The sequence below is a fragment of the Lutjanus erythropterus genome, chromosome 3 (genome assembly GCF_056507025.1).
Source record: "Lutjanus erythropterus isolate fLutEry1 chromosome 3, fLutEry1.hap2, whole genome shotgun sequence".
NCBI classification, from domain to species: Eukaryota; Metazoa; Chordata; class Actinopteri; order Lutjaniformes; family Lutjanidae; genus Lutjanus; species Lutjanus erythropterus.
This window is the reverse complement of record NC_139319.1, coordinates 38353942-38380660: the sequence shown is the minus strand read 5'-3', so window position 1 is coordinate 38380660 and position 26719 is coordinate 38353942. Positions and strand designations below refer to the sequence as shown.

At 38.9% G+C, this 26719-nt stretch overlaps 1 protein-coding gene across 1 annotated transcript; it reads right to left on the bottom strand.

The window, feature by feature from the left end:
* Nucleotides 1–132: 132 nt before the first annotated feature.
* Nucleotides 133–26719, bottom strand: prkacab (protein kinase, cAMP-dependent, catalytic, alpha, genome duplicate b). The gene is made up of 11 exons (XM_084716089.1): nt 25340–26719; nt 16732–16793; nt 14178–14306; nt 12790–12888; nt 9710–9792; nt 8516–8642; nt 7174–7269; nt 6318–6440; nt 2461–2520; nt 1024–1128; nt 133–894 (listed from the first exon to the last, which is right to left on the bottom strand). The coding sequence occupies exons 1-11, from the start codon at nt 25383–25385 to the stop codon at nt 769–771; spliced, it is 1056 nt and encodes a 351-aa protein (XP_084572215.1). The 5' UTR covers nt 25386–26719; the 3' UTR covers nt 133–768.

Here is a 26719-nt window from a genome sequence, read left to right as displayed (position 1 = left end):
TGTAGATGGAGTTGCACAGTAAATGTAACTGACCCCTCCACCTGAAAGTGTCATCTGTCTCTGACGGAAATTTGCTTTAGCACACAATGCACCACTTTTTTCTTTTGGCTGATCGCACCAGTAACTCAGTTATGAATTAAATATTTACGGGAGGTCATGACTGCAAAACAAAAGTGATTGGAGTGCATGTGTGTGTGTGATTCATCTAAATGTTCCCTTTAATGCTCCTCTTGCTCACAAGGGGAAAGAACAAGTTTGCCAGTTGGTCTGTTTTAATTTAAGCAACTTGTTGTGCGGACTGAGACCTCAACTTGTACGACTCAATGGGCTTCACGTAAAGACCAACGGACCGCAGCGGATCAGAACAGGCTGACTGATTTCTCTATGATGTGGCCCAAAAGTGACTAAACGACGAATGAGACAATAAAAGAGCAGGGAAGATGTTGGGTGAAAATGTGTCAGGGCAACTCTAAATAAGTGGGGGAGGTTCCCAACACCCATGGATCTGAAGCACACCTTCATTATAAAGGGATCCATAAATAAGACAGAGTAATAAATAAAATACAACAGAAACGCAACAGAAAAGGCAACACTGCTGGTTATCAGTCTCCTTGCTCTTTTTCCCTTCTCTATCCCATTTTTCCTCTTTTTGTAGCTGGTGCTTGTGATTGGACAGGAGACAGTACTCTCTCCTTAACGTCTCCCACTCGACCAGCCTACCTTTGACTCTCCCTACTTCCTTCTTTCTTCCTCTCTCGCTTTCTAACTCTAGAACTCTGCAAACTCCTTGGCACATTTCTCAGTGAAGGAGACGCGGATCTCCTCCTCCTCGTAGTCGTCAAAGTTGCTGGTGTCGCCTGGTCCTTTGAACTTGGGGACGAATGGAGCCTCCACCTAAAGACAAGTTTGAGCATCAGTTGAGGGGTGAACTCTACAGAAGGGGAAGTCACACATCTAGAGGCTGCACACACACACACACACACACACACACACACACACACACACACACACGTACACGCTTACCTTTTTCTGGTAGATGGCAATCCAGTCAGTGGTTGCAAACCACTTGTGTCCCTTGATGTCGTTGACCCCGTTCTTGAGGTTCCCGTAACGTTTTGTGAGATCCACCTGAAGATAACACCACACATTTTCCTCACATTTACATTATGATAAATTCAGACCATAGTAAATAAATAGTAACCTCAAAGTGACAGTTCTGATTATTTGATGTGGGGTTGTATGACAATCTGTAGTAAGCGCAATAGATGATGCCTGACACGCCTCCAGTTTGGACGAGCAGAGAGGGGCACCAGCATGGAGGCTAAGCAATGAACTGCAGTGGACAGGGTCAAAAGTTATTTTAGCCACTTAAAAAAAGGTCCCCCTAAAAACATCAATATCAGTTCAAGTGCATGTTATATTTAGAATATTTTCATTGTTTTGCTTTGCTGTCAGACAGCCTTTTCTGATGGGAAACTGCTGTTATATAAGACAAATATCGCTCTCTCCAAACCAACCAAACTCCATAGACGAAATCATTAATTTTATCTCGCAGAACATGAGAGTTGCTGGTCTACCACTGACTCAATTTGTTGTTTGTTTATGTTATTCTGTGACTTCTGTGTTTTAAAAGGATAGTTTGGATTAACCAAAGTCACATAATAACACAGACAAACTGACAGACAGAGGCAGCTGCAGGCCAGCGACACCCATGTTCTGTGAGGTAAAAATGACTGCTCCTGCCAATGGAGTCTGGTCGATTTGGAGAGAGCGATATCTGCCTTACATTATGTCAGTTTCCTGTCAGAAAAGGCTGTCTGATGACAAAGTAAAGAGAAAGCATTCTAAACATAGTGTACACTTAAAGGGACAGTTCACCCCAAAATCAAAAATACACAGTATTGTTAGTACTGTAGTGCTATTTATGCATCTAGATTTTGGTGTAAGCTGCAGTGTTCTGGAGATACCAACCGTAGAGATGTCTGCCTTCTCTCCAGTATAATAGGACTAATTGGCACTCAGCTTGTGGTGCTCAAAGCACCAAAAAATATATTTGTAAAATTTAAAACCAGTGTCTCTTTCCAATAATCATGAACTGGTTACTCAAGATAATCCACTGACCTTGTTGCGAGTAGTTTCATGTAGGAACTACCTTCTTCTGCTGTAGAACCTATTAAAATTACCTTCTTTCTACTAGAATAGATGGGATATTTCAAAACTTGAACATGCATTATTTTGCATCTATAATTAGCACAGGTGTTTTGTCATAATACTGAAAACAGTTATAGTAAACATTGATTAGACACTGACAGACAACAGTGGTTATAATATTTTAATGCTTTGTTCAGAATAATTGCATTGCATGCATTGCATTACATGAACCCCTGCTTCATACAACCCCACTTCAAATACCCGAACTATCCCTTTAACATCCAAATGACAGAGATCTTTGTTTTCTACCTGTAACAGGTTCCTCAGGAGGTCCTTCAGGTCTGAGCTGAAGTGAGATGGGAAACGCACCTGAGACAAAAGACCAGAAGAAGAATGAAGCAGCAGTATAGGTTTGAGGTGCAGCAGTGTGACGAGATGTTTGTCACTCTGTATCTTCACTGACTGAATAAATCTGTGAAGAAAGAGCAAGTAATGGTTCACCTCCTGCTTGCCAGGTGTGATTTTGTGGGATGACAAACAACAAATAACAATGTTGAAAAAAGTGAAAAAGAGATTTTTTAAGCGGAGAACTATGGCTGAGAATGACCGGCTGACACTCACACACACACACACACACACACACACACACACTCACACTCACACTCACACACACACACACACACACACACTCACACACTCACACACACACACACACTCACACTCACACTCACACACACTCACACTCACTCACACACACACACACACTCACACTCACACTCACACTCACACACACACACACACACACACACACACACACACACACACACACAGAGGACTGCCCAATGAGAGAAGGGCATAGCTATTTATTCACTTTCCCCACCCAGATTTTACCCTGCTGGTCCAAGGTGCTTTTCATTATGCTAACATGTTCTCTCATTTTCCTCACTCACAGGTGCAAGGAAAAGACAGAAGGACGGAGGAGCCAAATTAGTGTCGGTCTTAAAGGAGAAATCTATAATATAGTTATGGCAATAAATTATAAAATAACCATGATATGTCATCATAGACCAAGGGAACATAAGTTGAAATACTTGCTTCTCTGACAACAACGCTGCAGCTGCAGTGTCCCCCTTTGATATGTCTATTCCAGGCTGGAATAACTGCTTTAGTTTGTCTGTTTCATGTTAATTAGAGTTCAAATTAGTGCAGAATGTTCACTGAATGAGTATTTGTCTGTCTATGAGTTGTGAGAAATCATTAATCATCTTGTCGAAGGTGTAGATGCTTATAAATTGAGCAAAATGTTGATGAAGTCTGGCAGGCAGTGAGACAGGCTCACTGAACTCAAAGTCCAGTGTGTGTATTTTCAGAGCAGCAAAGGGTTTAACTTTACATTGACAGACAACTGACAGTTAGAAACAGCTGATCAACAGTTGCCACTTGATAAAATACACCTGTGTGCATTTAAGAGATTGGAGGATCCTTCATGATGGCGGACAGGGAGCAATTTCCGGGTCACAGGAGGAGAGTGGATGCAAGGAAGCATAGGTTAGCGTAATGATAAGCAGCCCTGTGTCCACATCTGCTCCACCGTGGTGGCCTGAAGAAGTGCATTTTACAATTCTGACATCAGCAACAACACTTTATCTGGTACAAATGCAATAACTACCTGTGCTAGTAGTGATAGCCAACATGGCTGAACAAACCTCAAACCTCACGTCAAACCTCACTGACAAGAAAAACAATCTTTGAAAGAAGACATCACAGCATCCACACTGATTGTAACATCATCCTCAAAAAATAAGTTGTTGATTACAACTTAAAACAAAACTTTTCACTAAAGTTTATCAACCTCATGTAGACTGACGAAGTCCCTCACCTTCCAGTGTGCCCCATGGGATCTTAATTTAGAAAAAATCTTAACAGTAGTCAATGGCAATAGACAAATCATTTTTCCTTCCTGTTTGAACTGAGTCACAAATTACACTTCAGTTTAATGATTAGTTTTGAGTGAAGCTGCTCAGTGAACTATGTCTCGACTCCCACACTATACAACACCAACATGGCCGCCCCTTGTAACATCGTCTTACCTTAAGAGGACAAAGAACAAATAAGACCTGCTGTCATTTGATCACATTCAGGTATGGAGGCACACAGGAACTGTTGCATCAGTGTAATGCTTTTGGAGGAAGAAAGTCTTGATGTCACTTGCGCAACTACTAAGTGTGAAGTCTGTGATTAGGAATCTTCGCAGTCTGATATTTCATTAGTTTTACTACAAACGTCAATTTTCTGGACTCTTCTGTAAAATTATCTTTTAAATTGACAAACATAACATGTGATTCATGTAGGGCTGCATCATATGGTAAAAAAAAGTCATATTGTGATTATTTTGACTGAAATTGGGATATGAAATACGATTGGGGAAATGATCATTTTTGTATTACAATTTTCATTCAGTTTTCACATGAAAATGATTAACATCATGATGATGTGATATTTGTTGGGGTCTGTATCAAACAAATATGTTTCACAACAGGTACTGCATTTAAATGGTCCTTTCTCATGTTTTTCCTTTTTCAAAACTTTGTGATTTTGTTCCGTGATTTGGATATTACACTTGGCCATAGTGTGAATTCAATAATAATGCTTTTAATTGTGCAGCCGTAGATTCATAGCCCAGTTCAAATGGGATCGAAAAATTTGTTGTCTTTCGCCACTGACTACCGTTCATATTTATTCCAAAATCCCATAGTGGTCCACTGGAAGGGGAGGGGCGTCTATACATGTACTATGACTGAGCACGGCAATGACGAGAAAAACAGAGAGACACAATGGTCGTTCTTGAAACAGGCAACATAGGGCAATTGATCCTTCCTAAGTCCCGCCCCTTTTTGCTGTGTGCTCCAATAACAGTTGAGCAATGTTGACACCCAGCGGAACATCAGTCATCTTTCTCCTTACCTGTTTCCTTTACTTAGATATGCTAGGTGCTAGACTCGTCTAAGAAAACCAGAGGTGGGGGACTCCTATCATGTGATTTGACTAGAGGCTTGCTTGACTTGCTCGACACTGATAAACGTCTCGAATTGACTTTTGATTTGATATTCATGACTTGAGACTTGACTTAGACCATTATCATGTCTTTGATAATGGTAGTAAGAAGAGAACAGTATGAGAACCATCTCAGATGCCTTAAGAGGCCATGGAGAAATGGTGTAATCATCCTAAAGCAGAGACAGGCAGTAGATTTTTTTGTGCTGCACTTCTGTTTTCTGTTTAAAGCCCTTCACAGCTATAAGGCTATGTAATAATTTTGGAGCCCCACTCTCCATTGTTGTTCATTTTTATGGCTTGTTACTGACACCGCAAAATGTCAAATATCAGTAAAAGGTGTAAGCGGTGTAACATTTTTACGTAATGTTGAAAATAAAACAAAATTTTTCATGGCCGCTGTCTTTTAACTGATTTAAATGTGGAAACCGGGGGACCGTCAGAATTTCGTATAACTTGACCTGTGACTTGCTTGACCTAAGCACTGACTTGACTTGACTTATAGCTGGGACTCATATTGTGGCGACTTTGAAGGTCTCTGTAGACAGAAGCAGTACTCTTACCATGGTCATATAAAGTCAAAAACAAAATTAACAAAAGAACGTACTTCTCACTGTGACTTTGAGTGAAAAATGTAAACAGCCTCATTTTATCAGATTTAAAGCAGAATCTGATCCAGTGGCAGCTATTATGAATAAGTTTAAAAGCCAGTTTTCTAGCTGATGGTGTCGTTTTCTTATGCAAGTCATATAAAGGCATTAAATTGAGACTGTTTCATAACCAATTAAAAACTCTGAGTAGAATGTTTAAGTTAGTTAATGTTAGCAAAATGCTAGTTAACTAGCTAGCCTATAATAGATGTAGATTAGCTACGTAGTATATCAGATATATATATCAGATAACTTAAGATGTGACTCTGTCGCTTTTATTTGCCCCCCAGCACCACCTTTTAGACTTTCCAAAAATTTAGCTGCACTGTAAATATAAACAAAAATGAAACACTTTTCTACAATAAATCAGCTGACATAAGTGCAGGGTTCTTCTAGCCTAAAGCACCAAATCTTACAAACAGATCCTGAAGGCAGCACAGAGTGGTAATCAGAGAGACTCACCTTCCCTGATACGATCTTTTCATAGATCTGAATGGGCTGGTCAGCAAAGAAAGGCGGATACCCTGCTGCCATTTCATAGACGAGTACACCCAGCGCCCACCAGTCTACTGCCTTGTTGTACCCCTGGTGGATTTCACATGGAAAGAGGAGAGGCGCAGAGAAAAGATGAGACAGTATTTTAGACAATTAATCATTCAAAATGCTGTTTTTGTTTGGAAAATATTTTTGGCTTTATTAAACTTCATTATTTTCCCCCCATATAAACTCCAAAACAGTCTTTACGTCCCATGGAGAGGTTCAGAGAGAAGAGACACAATCAGAGCTGCTACTAAAAATTATTATGATTGTTGATTAATCTGCTGATTATTTTCTCAATTAATCAAATAATTAATCCTGCCACTATCTTGTCAGTGAAAAAAACAGGTCCAAACACAGAGCACACAGAAGTACGTCTTACTCCTCTCTGACAGTAAACTGAATATCTTCGGGTTGTGGACATTTGAGAATGTCATTTTTGAGCTTTGGGAAAGACTGATCCACATTTTGTCACATTTTATGGACCAAACAACTAAATGATTAGTGGAGAAAATGGTTGACAGATTGATCAGTAATGAAAATAACTGGTACAGGAAAGAGGTCCAAACATGTGCAGCCCTCATTTTGGGGCGAATACATCACACAGTATATGAACAGTGCACAGTCCCACATTTTCCCATATTGATATTGGATCAGTCCTTCAGAAAAGTCTTTTAATGTAGGTTGATATCATTGTTAGTTCAAAGACAGAATATCTCATTTTGAAAGGAAACACAGCCGACAATTCATAAGATATAAAGAGGGAACAGTGGTGGCTCACCTTGCTGAGAATAATCTCTGGAGCCAGATATTCTGGGGTGCCACACAGTGTCCAGGTCCGGCCCTTCACACGTTTGGCAAAGCCAAAATCTGTCACCTGAGAAAGAGAAAGAGTGACGACAAATGAGAAAGAGAGGAAGAAAAAAGAAAGAAAGGTAGGAACACAGAGGCAAAGAGAAGAAGAAGAGAAGGGATCCCTGTGGTAATGTGGGAACTTTTCACTAGTTGGTGTTTCATCGGTCACCACTAGAGGGCAGCAGAATCTATGCTACACGTCTTGAGTCTACTCAGCAAATACAGATAATGGCAACACACACTGCCGTCATAATTGCATAGTTGCACCCGCTCTCTGGGTGGTTGCTGATAGTTTCCATGTCTGTGTGACATCACAGATTAAGAGATGGGGCAAACACCTTTGCATTGTTTGAATTTCTGGAACACCTGTCTTTCTCAGCATTCACCATCACAGTCCAAAATGTTCTGCTTTCTTTACAATCTCAGCCTTTTTTTTTAATTTCTTCAGGCAAGATTTCTTTAGACACTGTACTCACCAGCTTGATCTTAGAGACAAACACAACTATAGCGAGCGGGTATTAAAAAGTCTAGTTTAACTAAAACACATATTTTGAAATGAAACGACAGGTTGAAGGACCAGTGTGCAGGAATTTTGTGGCGTTTACCAGTGAGCTTGCAGATTGCAACAAGTCACCTCATCTTCCCTTTCCAAGCAAGTAGGAGAACCTGAAGCAGCTCCGAAACTTTTAAGAAGTACAAAAGGCCGTATCCAGAGCCAGTGTTTAGTTTGTCCTGTCTGGGCTAAAGGAGAAACAGGGCTACATGGTGCTGTCTGTGGAAGAGGATCTAGAGGATCTAGATGCAAACGGCTCATTTTAAATTAACGAAAACACAACGGGTGATTATAACACCATTTTTCGCACTGGAAATTATTCACCAGAATCAGATATGTATAGTGAGAACTTCCATTTTGCTGAAACCTACATTTAATACCTTTTATTAAGTTCCTTCAAAGTTGCAGGTCTTTATAGTGGTAAGTCTTCACTACATACATTATATGAGCCTGGATAGACATGGATGTAAACTGTGACTTTGGTAGAGGCAGTAATTCTATTTTTTGACTGCTCTGTTTTATATGACCATTCACAGCTGACTTCTCACTCTTCTTAACCGGCCACTAGAGGTCGCAATTGATCAACAACTACTTCAGTTTGAAACCTTGTCTCAAAGTGAATTGTAGTATTAAGTGAATTGTAGTTAGCCAGCAACTTTTTGAGGAAGTTATTTATGATCAGCGTTTGTATATCACTGCATCAGGTGTTATTTACCTGTATGTAGCCCTGTTGGTCTATGAGCAGGTTCTCAGGTTTCAGGTCTCTGTAGATCAGGTCCAACGCATGCAGGTACTCAAAGGTCAGGACAATCTGAGCAGCGTAGAATCGAGCGTGAGGCTCACTGCACACAGGGAGACAGAAAGAAAGAGAGCACTTTAGTGGAGTGTAGAACGGAGTACAGAACAGAACGGAGCTGAACAAGCCTAAATAAAACCAAGCAGAGCAAAAACAGACCTGAAGAAAACAGAGCCAAACCAAGCAGAGCTGAACAGAACAGAGGAGAACAGAGTAGGGCTGGACAATATATCCATACTGTGATATGAGACTGGATTTCTTCTTAGATTTTGGATATCAATAATTGTGATGATGACATAACTGTTGTCTTTTCCTGGTTTTAAAGGGTTCATTACAGTAAACTGATGTCATTTTCTGAACTTACCAAATTGTCCTTGCTGTTCTATTATTTTCTTATTTGCTATTGTTGCCCAACTTTAATTTATAGTGTTATTTTAAAGAACATGTTTATATCAAGATGGTATCGTAGATGGTACCATAGCCTAAAAATATTAAGATATTATTTTTATGCTATAGAGACCAGCCGCATACTTGGGAGGGTTACTTTAAACATATATTTTTACTTATTAAATGTTAAAAAATATAGTTAGTAAGCCGATCCAAGTATCACAATATTTAAGCAATGTAACCTGATTACTTTCTATTACTTTTGGACTACCTTAATACCAAATATGTTCAAATTGTTTAACCTAATTTGTTTTATTTTTGTGTTTGGTTTATTAAATCTTTGTCTTTTGTTATGCACAAATGCATGTTTAGATTAATAGCTGTGATTACGCACATTCAAATTTGTGAAGTATGACATTCAAACTTCACATTCAAGCTTAAAGCAAAGAGACAGAAACTGCTCGTCTGGGGCTTGTCTTTTTACCCACACACCACCCTGGTCAGCAGCATCAACGCGTACAGTCCCAAAATATTTTTTCACTAGCAGTACCATTAACAGGTTAGGTAGCTAGCTGGAACTTTTTTGGTCCCAGATTATATAATCCTGTTACATGTAATCTGTTACTTCCCATCTCTAAAACAGAGCTCCACAGATTACCTCCGTATGCACATAAAATGCTTCTGGTTGTAAATTTCATTTAAACTCCAGTGCATGCAGGCACTGACCTAAATCTGCCGATTCTCCGTAGATGGGAGAACATCTCTCCACCTGGTACATATTCCATCACCATGTAGAGGTTAGTGTTGTCCTGGAGAGGGAAGGACAGAGAACTTGTTAGTGACACTCACTCACACACACACACACACACACACACACACTAATCAAGGCAGTACAAGCACCACAGACACACTCAGGATGGGTAATGACATGGATGACATGGAAGCAGTATTTTGTGCCTGACTTTTATTTCACTTATTATCACATAAAATCCCTAATGAAAAACTGCCTGCAACTGCGTCTGTTACACTGCTTCTTTACAAACAGCGAGCGAGTAAATTCTAGAAAAAGGAGCGTGAAAAACTGTCCAGATATACTGCAAGGAGGGAATAAGATTTTTTTTGCCACCATTCGTTATTTCTCTCAAAACAACTCAACTTCAACTTTAATACACCGTCTGCGTCTTCAATTTGCTGCTTGGACTGCATCACTCATTTTTAAACACTGTGGTGTTACAATTTCTCCATTAAGGTGGAAAAAGTGTGTAAAACTTTGCAACAACAGAACCACGGCTAGTGTTGTCAAAAATATTGGTATATAAATAAATAAATATCAATACTCATTTATTCATTCATTTTCTGTAAGCGATTACTCCTGAAGGGTCGCGGGGAATATCAATACTGAATATTTGAAATGTTTTTAATACTCAGTTTTTTTCGCAGTATTGATACTCCAGTACTAGCTGCACTTTCTCACTCTCTCTTTTCTCCGACAGCGAGTTGACAAACACTGCTGCAGTGCCCTCACAATCCCATCTGCTCTTACTTACTTACAAGGCTGTCTTCTTCTCGTCACCTTTGCTATATCCATTGCCATGTTACAGCCTTGTTTTATTTATCTTTTAATAATCAATTTCTCCCCAAGTTATTGAATGTTGATATTTTTCAAGGTATTTTATTGAAATTAGAAATTCCAGTGTTGTGGCACCACTAACCAGGACAAACAGATTTTCTTAGCCTGCTGTTAATAAATTAACAGGCATGTTTTATTTCCAAATGTTTGCAAATCACTTGTCCTCCAGTTCTTTTAACAGAGCTAAATAACACTAGCTTTATATCGCAAACGAGGACTTAATTCTTAACCTGCTTTTCGGTTGACACTTGCAGTTGTACAACTTACTGTCTGATATATCTAGGTAAGCTGGGTTAATATGTGTTGGTTGTTGACTCCTCTATCTGTGTGCAGGATGAGACACGTGGACAGGAATATTCCGTTAATAGGTTTATTTGAGGCATCAGGGATATTCAGTCCTCCGGGCATCCAAGGTGCATCTAAACAGCTTAACCTGAATAAGGCTTTAATTGGAGTATGGCCATCCGCTGGGTCAGTCTGTACAGGGAAAAACAGCCACTGACAGAGCTGGATGGTGGAAATGTTGAAGAAGACAGAGAATGTGTTTGTATGGTCATTGAACATACAGTAGAGGAAGATTATTTCACTCCATATATGCAGATGAAACCCCTTTATTAGGACCGATTGTCACTGGAACCCAGGAAGAATGGCTGCTGTTTCAGCTGCAGCTGATAAGAATCCTAATATATGAAATTAAATTATGATGGAAGTGGAAGTGGTTACTGCATTATAAAAGCAAACAATAGGCCAGTATGGTGATAATAAGGAGCGCTGTTAGTGATCACTATAAATACTTGTAAGTGATCTTTAAATAGATTTTGGATAATGTAAACAACATTCATTCAATTCGAGGAAACTTAAACCTGGGAAACTTAAAGTGACCTGGCTTGGAACCCTATTTATCCATCTATTTATTTATTTATTTTGTGTGTGTGTGAGTTGCAGAGTTTTGGAGATATGATACATATAATGGGACTAAATGTCACTCAGCTCGTGGTGCTCAAAGCAAAGAAACTAGTTCCTACATGAAACTGCTCACAACAACGCGTCTGGATTATCTTGAGTAATCAGGTCATTTCTGGAAAGAGACACTGGTTTTGAATTTTTCAAATGTGTGTTGTTTTTTTCAAGTCAGGTGCCATTTAGTCCCATTATACTGTGCAGAAGGCAGGCCTAGACTGATATCTCCAAAACTCTGAAACTCATACTGAAACAATATAGAAGAATGAACAGCACAACAGGCCAGAGGAAAAATATGTATCTTTGATTTTGGGGCGAACTGTCCCTTTATATTATTCATTTTGACTGTTGAAATGACATTTTATGCAATATATGGAACTGTTGTATACTGGAATGAGGTGAGAAGGTTTTGATTGTGTGAATATCTATTTGTCTATTTAGAAGTAAATGATTGAGTCTCACATTTTCATATTATTGTCTTGCTTTTGGAAGTTCTTCAGTTGAAACAGCATAATTTTATTAATATTATAGTCTCTCTTTTTTCTCTGAGCAAAGAATATTTGGCACCACACAAAGTTACAACGGTTTTAATTTCACACACGGCTTAAAAAAGGTCATTTACTACGTTAGCTAAAAATAACCACAAGTAGAAGCACAAAAGAACAAGTAAAGTTTTCAGCAGTCAGGTCGACTCTATTCCATACAATGATTTAAAGAAGCAATATGCAACAATTGAATACTGCATTACAAATATCGAGTCGGAGTAATAGCCTGAATATCAAATAGGTTGAAATCCTATTTGATATACAATCTGTAATTGAAACGATGTCTTTACTCCCACCCCCTCCTCCTCAGACTTGAGGAGGTTCATGCGGGCTGCAGGAACACTACAGGAGCGCAAGACGATGGGCAAACAATAACACAAGTCACAGGCCAGAAGAGAAATTTCAAAGGAGAACATGCTGGCTCCTTTAATGGCCTAGACTGTAAAGGCTGGGTTGTGTTAAACAAGAAAGTCTGCTGCAGTTATAGTCGTCCACAAAATGTGTCATCCAACCTTCACAAAGGTAGAGAACAACAAATAACTTAAAAACAGGTATGAGAGATGGAGCAAGTTGATGAGCGAATGAAAAGAAAATCCTTCCAGTCACTTGTTATCAACACACAACCACACACACACACACACACACACACCATCTAAACTTCTCCTCCGTACCTTGAATGAGTACTCTAACCGCACCAGAAAAGGAAAGCTGACGGCCTGGAGAATCCTCTTTTCATTCAGAGTGTGCTCTATCTGCTTGAGCTTCACCACCTGAAAGTCATAGAAAGAGAGTTTTTATTATATCATATATAAACTGAATGTGAGATTGGCATAAATTGTGTATTAACAAAAACAAAAAAGACACTGTGTAATCAGAGCAGCATAATCTCTAACTTGTACACTAACAGCCCTGCCCCCTTCGTCTGGTTAAAGAAATAAAACTTTGTGGTACACAGTCCTAAGCTTCTCTGTAGTTGTACTTTTAGACTCAGAAATAAGTGCATCAGATAATGGCATAGATAAATAAAAGGCCACAAGGACATAGTACTAAGATTAAGATTCAAATCATTCCTAAAATCTGTGATTTTTGGGATAAACATGCTATTTTTTTCACAATGACACATATTTAATTCTGTGAACACGCGTATAATAATCCATCTTTGTTTCAGATAAATTTAATAAACACCATTCTGTAAAAAAGTAGTTGCTAATCATGTTTTTCCATCTGTATTATCTTTTTCTAAAATGAAGTTAAAGATCGCGTAAACCAAGAATAAATGTTTTACCCACAGAGACATTATTATTAACCACCCAGCCAAATTTGGATAACTAAAAAAAAAATAATATTAGAGCTCTTGGGCTTTGCAAAACACTGATTGACATGTACATTTTTTATGTTATGGACCAAACAACTAATCAGTTAATAAAGAAAACGCTTATATAGTGCTGGGGGACCACAGCTCCGAAATGTCACTGAGCTGATGTTTCAGGTCCGCCCAAAAAATCCTGAACACAGAAATTGTGAACAGCAGTCTAAATACAAACTCTAATTCAGTACTAAATAGTTTGTAGTTCTTTCACATATTTTCTGCAACGATTTTCTATCATGTATAATGTGTTTAGATGTGTTTCTGTGATAAAGCCCCGGTTCACCTGCATGTCTTTGGACTGTGTTACAAATCAGCACTGCTTCATGGCCATATTGGATTTACAGGATTTTTGCATCAGTGTAGTAAAGTGCCATGATTTTTCAGGTATTACATTCATTACATTCACTGGATTAGCCAAGTAGACAGACAACCCCATCCATGTAATTTATCAATACAAAACATACATCTATAAATATTACGTCATAAGAGAGGACTGGAATGAGCAGCTCAATGCCTGCAATCAGCACAAGCAAGTTCAAAGAGTTTGCACGTATACACGAGCCTTACAATTTTCACATCTGTGATATTTCCACATTTGCTATGACTGTCCTGTTCGATCTTTACATGACAGACACATTTAAACACTCTCCATCCCACTGTGTGACTCTCCTGACCCCGACCCAGACTGACCTTCTGCTTGTTGAGGATCTTCATGGCATAATGCTGTCCCGTTTCTCTGTGCCTCACCAGCATCACGCGGCCAAATGAGCCCGTGCCCAGAGTTTTCAACCTCTCAAACTGCTCCAGGCAAGCAGTGTTCTGAACAGACAAAACAACAAGGGTTAGTTGGTTTTTGTGAAAACAGGATGGTGGGGGGTTGTGGTGTGGAAAGTGATCTTTTTTTGGTTTTATGTGTCCTATGTCCGTATGTGTTTAGTAAAAGTAATGTGTTTAGTACCCATAGGACTGGGTATCGGTTCTCAATACACTTGAGGTATCGATTGAAACAACCCAATACCAAAGAGTATCAGGACTTCTCCAGTCAAACAAAACCTGCATTAAAACCTTTTTTCGATTTAGAAAAAAATATGGGTTTGAGCACAGCCAATCACCACACTGATTCTTCATGAAGAAAAACTTTTGACAAGGTATCAAATGAAGTACTCCATGGGTACTGGGATCATACCCATACCCAGTAATCTCTAAAGTCTAAAGTAAAAAATGAATATAAAATATAGTGTATATGATGTATGGTACAGTGGAAACCGCTTATAGTGATAACAGTTACAGTAATCAACAGCTTATATGGAATAAAAGGATTTGGACTGAATTGTTCCTTTACAAATGCTGTTTAAATAAATTGCTTATGGTAATTAAGTAGTCAGCTTACAGTATTTGTTTTGAGTCCTTCATACACAAAAACATAGGGAAAAAATATTCAAACTATGGTAACTCTTTTTTTTTTCTTTTTTTTGGTTTCCCAAGACACTTTGTCTTGTGGTCACCCGTCTGCTTCCTGTGCTGCCTCTGTTCGCTGTGTACACATTGAAATCATGATGGAAAAAGACAATGCCGATGACAAACTGCCAAAAACCAGCCAACAAGATGCAGCAGTGAAACTGCAGTGAGCTACATTTCATTTACAGCACTGCACTGTATTATAGTGTATTTGAATTATAATCAGTGCAGTTATTGTAATATGTACATTAATTTGAAAAGTGTTTGAAACAGCTGTACTGTATTTTGAAACAGTTCATGAAACTCAAAAATACAAATGTCAATTAAATGGGAGTCTGCATGAGTAGCTAAGAAAAAGGAAAAAAAAAAAATCATGATTCACTTGACCAGCACAAATGTGATTACTACAAAATGTTTGTGGTCATGTTTCTGGTATGCAATACATGTATTTGCCTGCTTGTTATAGTCACACACACACACACACACACACACACACACACACACACACACACACACACACACTGGACAGGATATTAATACTGATCCCATTCATAGTTATTCATAGTGTAAGTGCATAATGTATTTAGAAGAAAAGCTCCCTTTTTCCTTTACACAGACTTAAAGTCTTTAGTGTCCTGCCTGAAATTTGGCTTGTGGCAAAACCAGACTGTGTTTAGTGACTTTTTCTGCATCTGTGCTGTGAGCCGGTTGTTAATTTTATAAAAGAAAAGACAAAAAATGTCTTTTTTTGAGTGCCCAGGACATTTTTTTTTTTTCTGAGGTATCAAAAGAGGTACTGACTATAGTTCTATTTTTTTTTTTTTAACTAATATTCTATCGAAGGTTAAAATTCTGGTATCGTGACAACTCTAACCTACCCTAATAAAGAAAACAAGTGAAATTCCAGCAGCAACAACCAGTATTTTTGAATTATAGGAGCAATTGCAGACAACATGCCGCACATCATCATGATACCTTTAGACACTCTATTGCTATTGTACCAGGACTGATACTAGGACTGCAACTAACAGTTATTTTCATAGTCGATTAATCTGTGTATCATTTTCTTGCTTAATAGTTGTTTTGTCTATAAAATGTCAGTAATTTACTGTCATAAAGAAGTGAAGAAACCAGATAACATTTACATTTAAGAAACTGGAATTAGAGAATTTTGACTTTTTTTCTTTAAAAATTACCCAAACTGATGAATTGACTATCAGCGTAGCTGGCAATTAATTTAATAATCGATTAATGATCAATTAATCGTTGCAGCTCAGACTGACACATATCCAATGTGCAATACTCTTTACTCTGTACACACTTGTCACTTGTTACTTTTACCCTTACATACAATCATCACTTATTTAGATAGAGATGCTTTTATCTATTTGTAAAAAGGAGTGATACGTACCTAATGTGCAACACTCTGTATACACTTGTCACTACTCCATACAAATCCTCACTTTAATATATCTATGTCACATTAGTTTTACTTTAGTATTAGTATAGTGATGCATTTTATTTACCTGATTGCATCTTTCTCATCTTATTTTATCATATTTGATTAGCACTGTTATGTTGACTAGTGCTCTCACTGCTGAGCTGACCTGTTCCTCTCATCCTACACATTTCACTGTACTCCTGCCTCTGTGTTAACCTACACATGACTTATTAAACCAAACCTGAACTTGAGCACAGACGATACGTTTGTATGCACGCATGAAAAATAGAGAAAATACCAAATATGTCACATGCTGGATAAACACACATTCATCCAAACACGAACCTGTGCAGGGTTCTCCCACTTCTTGAGAAAGTCCTCTTTGGCTTTAGCAAGGAACTCCTTGACTGTTGAGGACAAAAGAACAGGAAAAGCTTTAGTGGTGTGCGTGCATGAAAGAAGCTGGGAGATAAATAGTAGGATACCTCCTGCACCTCCTGAAATTGATTGTAAAGACAGTTATTTCTGTTTACATACATACAAGCTTTCATTTTTGGACTTTGATAGATTCACAACACAAAGAATGAGGAGGAATTAAGTTTGAGACAAGGATGAGATACAAACAGGTGCTCAAACACAGGTAGTTACATGGTATATACACCTTATAGCTTAGGTTTGGATGATATGGCCAACAAATACTATCTCAAAATGCAATATATATCTTGATTTACACGTTTTCTCTGAAATAACATTCCAGAAATTCTCAAACAGTGCAAATATAGTGTAATGAATACCTCAACATTTACACTGCAACAATATTGCAGGGATAACTGCTGGTGCTTTCATAAAATATGAACACAATGAGATTTTTAGTCAATAAACATCAGTTATATAGATATAATGACTATGTGGATAAAGGCAAATAATAGAACAAATTTGGATATATCAGCCATAGAGATGTCAAAGAGAAGGCAGGCATCTTTACAGCCGATCTCTCAAAACAGCACTTATCAGGGGAAAAAATATGCTTTTGACTTTGGAGTGAAATGTCCCTTTAAAATCAGCTAATCAAGACGATGCCCCAAATAAGAAGACATGGCTCTCGTGTCGGTATGTCAACATTTGTAAGGACATGCTGTTCAGATAGTCCACTGGAGACTGTTGAAAGCAGGACATTGAGCCCAGATATCATCACATGTGTTGATTCTTTAAATACTACATTGTCAATAATCTTCCACTGAATTTTACACGTAAATAATAACATTACAACAACAACAACTACTACTACTACTACTACTACTATATAGCATTTTTCAGAATCAAGTCACAAAGTGCTTTAGAATAACATAAAAAGAAAAAAATTACGTAAGAAATAAATGAGAAATGATACAGTAAAAATGACGAGCAAGGTATAAATTACAGTAGTAATGTTAAAACACAATAAAAGCAAGTAAAATAGAACAGAAGAAAGAAAAAGCAATTCTGAAAAGGTGTGTTTCTGAAAGAGATTTAAAAGAAGAAACAGAGCGAGCCTGCCAAATCTCCTCCAGCAGGTCATTCCAGAGTCGTGGAACTCAAAAAGCTCGGCCTCCTCTGGTTCTTGGCTTTGACCAAGGAATTACTGACAGACATCTGCCGGAGGATCTCAGGCTGTATTCAGGCTCATGAGGGGTTTGTAAGTCAATGATACAATCGCAGGCCAACCGCAAACCTCAGAAGTAATCATTAAAATTTTTAAATCATATCTGAAAGTCGTAGAGGTGTGTAGAGATGCTCAAATGGGTTTTAAGTGGACTCGACTATCGGATTTTGTCAGTAGTCTTGCTGCAGCATTTTGAACTAGTTGAACTTTGGAGAGGACGCGTTGAGTGAGACAGGAACACAGCGAGTTACTGTGGTCTACCTGGGATGTAATGAAAGTGTGAGTGACAGTTACCAGATTTTACTTGGGTAAAATAAATATTATTGAGTTGAAAGGGACAGTTCACCCCAAAATCAAAAATACCCACTCTTCCTCTGGCCTGAATTGCTACTTATCCATCTATACTATTTTGGTGTGAGTTGCCTAGTTTAGGAGATATCGGCCATGTAGATTTCTGCCTTATCTCCAATAGAATAAACTAGATGGCACTGGTCCTGTGGCGCTCAAAGCACCAAAAAATACACTTGAAAAACTCAGCGGCAACGTCTCTTTCCTTGTTCTGAGCAGCTTAATGTAGGAACTATTTTCTTTCTGCAGTAGTACCTCCTAGAACTTTTATTTCTAATAGAAAGAAATCAAACTGAAATTATTTTTTTGGTGCTTTGAGCGCCACAAACACAGTGCCATTTAGTCCCATTATATCGGAGAGAAGGCAGACATCTCTATAGTTAATGTCTCCAAAACTCTGCAGCTCAAACCAAAACCACCAAACCCTGCTATTTCTTGGTGCCAGCTGGTAACCAACTTTTCAGGTTCCAAACCAGTTCACTTGGTGGAAATACTATGAATAATTCATTAGGCCTATATGAGAGGTTCTGCAGAGAGCAATTCTATGATGTAATGCTTCCACTAGGTCTGGATGATATAACGATGTAACTATCACAATAGTTAAATTTCAAAGCAGCTGATATCGATAATTATTGATCATGCAAGTTGTAACTGATGATGAACCTGTGTTCTCCAATGGGCAGAAGTGATTGAGGTGATAACATGAGTAAATATCACAATACTTTTGACCAAATACCTCAATACTGTGACAATAATGTAGAGATGATTATTGGGGCTTTCACAAACTGTTAAACCAATGAGATTTTTTAAATAATCATCAGTAATGTGGATATAATGACTAAGTTGACAAATAATAGAACAGCTAGAACAGTCTGATAAGTTCAGAAAATTACAGCACTTTCCTCTACTGCAGCCTTTAAAACCAGGAAAAGACAACACTTATGCTATATCACAATATAATGATATCTAAGACGATATCTAGTCTCATATCACAATACAAAATAATATTGATATATTGCCCAGCCCTAGGTTCCATCCAAAATCCTCTCAACATTTTATGAATGCTAACTAGAACCTACCCAGTTCTACTGAAAATCCTTTAATACTCCAGAGATTTCATCTAGAACCCACCTAGGAGGTTCTACAGAGAACCCTTTTATATTCCAAAGATTTTATCTAGGCTTTTTCCACTAACATTGAACTGACCCCGTTACCGTTTACGCTCCTTATTTTAACCAATCTGGGCTCTGGGAAACGGGGCCCTGAGCATTCCCACCCAAATTAAATTGGTTTGGAACCCTAAAAATTGGTACCCAGCTGGAACCCAAACATAGCTGGTTTTCCTTGGGAGCCAAAGTGGGCGTGTCATATTCTACAGGTCGTTGTGCATTGTCAACAGTTCCATTCAAAACTAGTGAAAATGTGGGCTGGTTCACTAGATAGCACCAAGGTTCCAAGATCTTGAATGAGACTGATTTAAGAACCAGAGCTAATGTGGTGGAAAAGAATCCAGAAACAGCCTATAATATCCCTAGGTGCTACGAGAGCCAATCATCATAACAGGTGTGTTGTTTGGTTGCCGCATCGACACATGACAACAACAGCAGAATCAGCATGGGATTAGACAATGTGTGTAGACTGTAAGGACATCATTACTGAAAATGGACAGGTCAGCTTGGCGGTATGGCAGTTTTTTGTTTTGTTTTTTAAGTCGTACATCTATTAGAGGGTGAGGGGCTCAGAGTACAACTGGACCTGCCAGGGTGAGCTGGAATGCTGCTGGTGAGAGGGACATCTGGAATACCCCGTCTACCCTGCTGCCATAATACGTACATAATTTGTCGTCAGTAATGAGCTTAATGATCAATAATTATTGATCTTGACCAATATGAAACTTCACTATCATGATAGATTTTCAGCTACATTGGCCAAGCCTAGTTACACACTAGGAGTGTGGAGAGACGAAGGCATTTAATAGGCAGAGAGGATCTAATGGAAGACATTACTGAAGTGCATTATGGGAACTGTTGAATTCAGTATTTTTGAAGCTTGACTCATACTGAGGACTAAAAGTCAAGTTATCTGCTTCTGTTGCTTTGGATTTGGCTGTTCTTCTTTTAAAATCTGTTTCTTGTGAGTCCCCCATCTTTATGGAAGTGTATTATTAAATCTCTGGACCACCCCTTTAAGGAAAGCAAAAAACAAAATAACTAAAGCAAACTTTAAAACAGCCAAACAAATAATAATTTAGTCTGAGTTCACTTTCAGGACAGGAATAAGGATCAGGTTCAGGTTTTAGCTTCGCTTTAAAGGTATAATATGCAACATTTTACAAAACAAAACAAAAAAACATTGTTTTAACACATATAAACATAATCCCTTTCAATTATCAATTAGGACCCACTAGAAGTGTGTGGTGGTGTCTGTATCTGCAGAGACCCTGCCCTTTGCCTTATTTTTCCTCATTATTTTGCTTTGCTCTCTACTAATCTAAAACCTCGTTATATGCCGTCCTGGTATCTTTGTAGCTCAGGGGTCTGCAACCTTTAGTATTAAAAGAGCTTTATGGCCAAAAAAGAAAAAAATATCTGAAGCCACAACTATTATTAAATACTATATACTTTGGGAGTTTTTCTTTTTTTCAGATTTGCCATCCATAGCTGGCTTAGGGAAACTTCAGACAAGACACCAGCAAAATTTAGAGGAAAAGATGCTGAGCCACGACAAATATGAACCTTTTTCAATTCGGTGTATTGGCCTCAAATTCATCACAATAGGAGAATGTAAGAATCACTTACAACACTGATGAATGAATATTAATATGTTAAATGTGGAGCCGCAGGTTGCTGACCCCCATTCTGCTGCACTCATGAACAGCTCAGACAAATCCTGCTGATTCTACCTTTAAATAAATCCCCATTTCCTCCAGCAGGTTTGGTGTTATGTCCTGCCAGGAGACCGTGCTTGAGGTAAGTGAACTAGCAACACTTCAGCAACTATTCGTCTATGAGTGAGGCACCAAAGCCTCATCTACACAGGCAAAGCTGCTCAGTGACCAACAGTGCATGACATGTGTTTGTGTGTACCAGCTGGGCAGCTCCCAGATGTGAACGTATTTGGGATATTAATGATCAATCATTGACTGACTACTAGCCATTAAGAATTTGGCTATTACAATGTTTTGTGTGCCATTTCTCTAGCAGTTATTCCCAAAGACTGGGTTGTGACAACAGGTGGATCACTAAAGATTTTATTTGGGTCATCACATATAGAAAAAACTATGAAATAAATGAAAAACACAAGCCTGTTAAGTCCGCCTAAACACACTTATTTATTTAGTGTCATTTATGAAGCAGGCTAAATGTTCTACACTGTAAAAACTAAAAAGTTCATAAAGTTCAAAATTTCATGGTACCTTACTTAAATTGATTTCTGAGTTCTTTTTTGTTTTTTTGTTTTAAAAAACATTTTACCACCTGTTTTGTTGAGATAATTGACTTTTCTTCCTCAGATGAACGTGAATCTTTGAGTTTCAAAAACAAAACAAAACGAATTTCACAAATTATTGAGAAAACTCATTGAAGTTAAAATTAATAATGGTTAATATTTTAATATTTCCAATTAACACCATTTATTTATTTTTTTCAAGCACCCAAATAATGTGAATATTTTTTTAAATACAATATTTCTGACTTTCTCAACTTCAGAGATTTCACGCAGAACCTTTTTGAGTTTGATTCAAAACTCAAAAATGCAGTAAGCTGCAATGAAATTTACAGTTGTCTCAACTTTTTTTTAAAGTTATGTTTTCTTGATGAAAGGAAATAAAAACCATAAGAAGGCCTGTTAACTCAGCTCAAATGCATTTATCTCCTCTTTATAAAGTTTTTAACATGTGTCTATGCATGCATCCAGATAATATAGGGTGACGTGGAAATAAAAGTAAAAATGCTCAGGAACATTCATTTATGTGGAAATTGATACGCGTATAGTGAAGTGGGTCATGATGGTTTGTCATTTTTAGTGGGTACCCAAAAAAATGTTGGGAAACAATGCTCTAGAGATCACCCGTTTTCTCATGATTTGGTTTGGTCTGACTTGGTAGTCTAGAAATGGCAGTAATTTGTGCCAAATTTGACATTATTTTGTTTGCTGGAGCCATTTGTTCCAAACGGACAGGAGCAACTTTTTCAAACGCGAGCCTTACTGTTTAGAATTTTTATGCTTCATAAATGATTACAATTTACTTTTTATGTTATGCTAATTATGTTTCACATAACTAATGTATCGCTAGAATTGTTTTTATAAAACTTAAACTGAGAAAAAGATGTGCGTTTATATTTTAGTAATTAATCATTAATTAATCATTAATTGATTATTGATTGTTAACATGGTCAGTCATTGGTTTGAGGGAAACTTTGGCACTTTTCATGTAAATGTCCAGTCAATGGTGATGGTAAATGTAGTCAACTAAATTCCTCAGTGTATGCTATATTGACCAGGGTCCACAGGGAAACATCACAATGGATGATAATATTGTTTTTATATATTTTCTTTTATACTTTTATATCCATGCATGTTGAATATTGATTACAAATTAGGTACTTCCCTTAGACACTTTCCTTAAGTAAATCAGACACAAGATGCTATTATAACAAGCCCATCCTTCATTTTTTGTGTTCGCCAGGTGACACTAAAAAGTACATATTCATCAGTTCTAAGGCTTTTATGATTGCAATGTTACGACGGTAGACGATGGCATCATCCATTGGCCCAGCAATAATACTGACCAAGAAAGATGAATTCTCCCGCTGCAAAATCTGTAGTTCTTCCTGTATCTGGTGATGTCACAGTGATGTCACAGGATACGAGTAGAATTAGTCTTTTTGAGTATTTTTGTCCCCTGACGCTCTGTTCAGACCAGCAAAGTAAGAGCTATAGGCTAGAGTAGTGATACTATGGCAACATGGGCTTGCCTGTAATGCATCCTGGTACATGTAGGCACTGCTGCACAGCTCTGCGAACAGGAGAACTTTTTTCCCCAATATTCCAATATTCCAGTATCAGTCAAAATAACCCTAATCAGATATTTTTTTCCAAATAGTTCAGCCAAAGTATGACAACCACATTCATAATCATTTACATGCTATGATTTTCAAAGTGGGGGCCACTGGGGGTCCTTCTGTAAATTGAAAGGAATATGAAGGAAAATAAATTACATATTATTTAAAAATTATATATTTCTTTATATGTATTTAAATTACATATATATCATTTTAAAAAGGAACTATTATAGCCATAGTATTGTCAGTGGGTTTTTATTTTGGCCCTGGTCAAATGCTAATGCTATTTGGGATGCCTTGGCATGTAAATGTTTGGGGACCACTATATACAGTATGTCACTGTAAAAAAGCCCTCATAAATAACTACTTCAGGACACCTTGATCATTAGCATACTCTCATTCTTCTACACATCAGAAACCTTCCATTTGGACTTCCAGTACAGCAGACAGACTCAGACCAGCCCAGCCAGACCTGTAGACTCTTATGGGTCTACTGAACAAAATAGTCCCCACGTAGATTAGATTCAGCTCACCCACACACAGTTTCAGTAGCATCTCTTACCAAAAGGAGTGGAGCAACAGGCCTAGAGTGTTTGGGAAACATCTGACACATAGATTGTTGTGATATTGCCAGTATCTCAGTACAGTGAATATGCCAAGATGCTTGCAGCTTACAAATGCTGTTGGCTGTTTTGCAGCTCATACAGAGATTTGGCTATGGAAGCAGCACTACATCCTGCTTCAGCCTACCTACTACTGTAGGTAGGGTAGACTTGGGATGGTTGCAACAGGGGACAGTTGCAACAAGTCTCATTTCTCCGAATCAGAAACATAGTAGAAGAGATGATGCTCTGTTAGATGATCTGAAGACACATTCAACATCTGCTGCTGCATTTATTTAAACATTTGGAAGTAATTTTTTATGAGATGTATTTTTATCAAAAAGTCCTGATCTTTAATGTGAATTCATCTCTCTCTCTCATTCTTACTGGGTTTGATTCACTGTTTTATTGACTACTAAGTGACATGGTTAGCATGTGTCGAGGTCAGTGTGTCTAGCTAACACATGGTACTTTGTCATGGCTAATAGGGGATGGCTGAAACAAGTTATTGCAACTGCCCCCCCCAAGTCATTCTTGCAATTTTGCACAATAAATACATTTTACAAAAATGTCCTGCATTGCAAATTGTTCCATTGTTCCTGTCTCACACAGAAATATAGAGATAGAGAAATATAGATTGTAACTTTAACATCTGCATCTTAACTTAAGGTAGGCCAATGTATACACAAACTGTTATAAATATTACTAAATAAAAAATATTGTTAAATTACTGTAAAACAAGACATAGTTTCACAATACTGTACTTATTTAGAAGAAAAGCAAATGTTAATCATTTAAATGTAATGTATTTACCATGTTGCATCTGTCCCTAGAGTTGGGGTCAATTACAAGGTCTCAATTCTACCATTAGAATAAATATTGTAAACAATATGGCGTTTGTAGTCATCTTTAAATGCTACTGGTAATTAGTAGACATGTGTATGTCTAATATTTAAAGATTTGGTTGGTCTAGTCCTACTCATCTCCAAGTAAGTCGCAGAAAGGCAAAAAGTGTTACAGCCGTCCCCAGTCTCCCCTAACATCCAACTGTGATGAATTGAAATCCAACACATTTAGGTTATTGGCACAAGCTAATTAATTTGCAGCAAGGACTTGTCATGGACGTACGTGGATCTTAATGAACTGGAAAGCAGGGATAGGCCTCTAATTAGCAGTGTATGCCTTGTTATGTAAAGCTAACACAGCCTGCTGTTTCACACCATCCCTGATCATTTCATGAAGCTGTGTAACCGAGCAGGTGCCGCTCAGGAGTGATGTGTGCTGGCGACGGTACCCACCGCTTTCCATCTCGCTGCCCTTCCTGGCCGTGGGCGCGTTGCCCATGATGACAACCTGTCAACGGGCAATCCGTGGCTTTTTGGCCGCCCTGCAGCCTCCTCAAGCCGGTCTAATCTCGATTAGGTCTGATCGGTATTTCCAAAATCCAGCTGTAACAGTTATCAAACGTTAACTCCGAGGTCCTGATCTTTAATAGCCCGACAGCTGCTGATGCGGTGCCACGGCGAGACGGGGGTAGTGCAACGGGCTCACTCACTCCACGGTCATCAACAACCGGCCCCCGTTATTGAGCTTCAATCCACGCGGAGCTATCGTTGTGGTATCTCGGTCGCAGGGGCTTCACCGGACTGTCAGGCCGACCTCGGCGCAGTTGGCCTGAACACGGAGGATCCAGTCTTCTCCTGTCCCTCCTTGCAGCCCCCTCCGAGCGAGGCCCCCCGGCTCCCCACCTCTCCCCCAGCCCAAAAAACAGCGATAGCGATGGCGGGGTTGCAGTAACCTCAACTGAAAGCCTGTCGCTGTGCGTTACCGAACCCAGCTTTAAAAATTAAACCTCGGCGGGGTCCGACAACGACGGGATTTCGCCCAAATCAACATTGGCCCCCTGTAGCCTCGGAGACGAGCGAGATGACGGAACTACAGCCGAGCGAACGTCCCGCCTACTCGCCAGGACCGGCGTTGATTGACAGCTGGGGATAGGCTACGGATTGGTCACCCCCCTAACAGCGCTGACCCACGGAGCGCTCTGATTGGCCCGTCGCAATCCATCAAAAACAGCAGAGTCCCGCCGCCCTACAAAAAGCAAGCGAGGGGAGCGTCACCGATTATTTTCCTCTTGACGATGTACGCGCCCACTTTCTCCGGCTTCTCTCCTCCATTGGCTTGGCGCGGCAGAACCGTGGGAATCTCGGTGAATGCGAGGATGTCTATTGGCTGTCAACAGCGGTTGACAGGAAAAAAAAAACCCTCTCTCCCCCCGCTCTTTCACCCCCCTTCCCCGCCGCCAAGCGACTGATACACGTTCGGCTAAGTGACGTCAACCGCGAGCTATTTTTAGAAATGTTGGTCAGAATTTAACGCACGCACGCGCGGCGCGGTGTGGCTGGCAGTGCTTCTAAACACACGCAGACGACCGTGCAATGGAGGGAAGAGTTTATCTGATGGGAAATGAATCACATGAAATAAAAGACAATCTTCCCTACAACTGGTAAACACGCAGCCACATACTCTGTACCGTCGACCTTACAGTCAGAGTCCTCCATCAGCATCCCTGTCCTCCTCGCCTCACACCTGGCGTTACTTACAGGGCGAGTGCTGCAGATGCCCAAGGACCACTTATCAGGATCCTCAAACAGCTCCTTTTCACTTAAATTTGCATC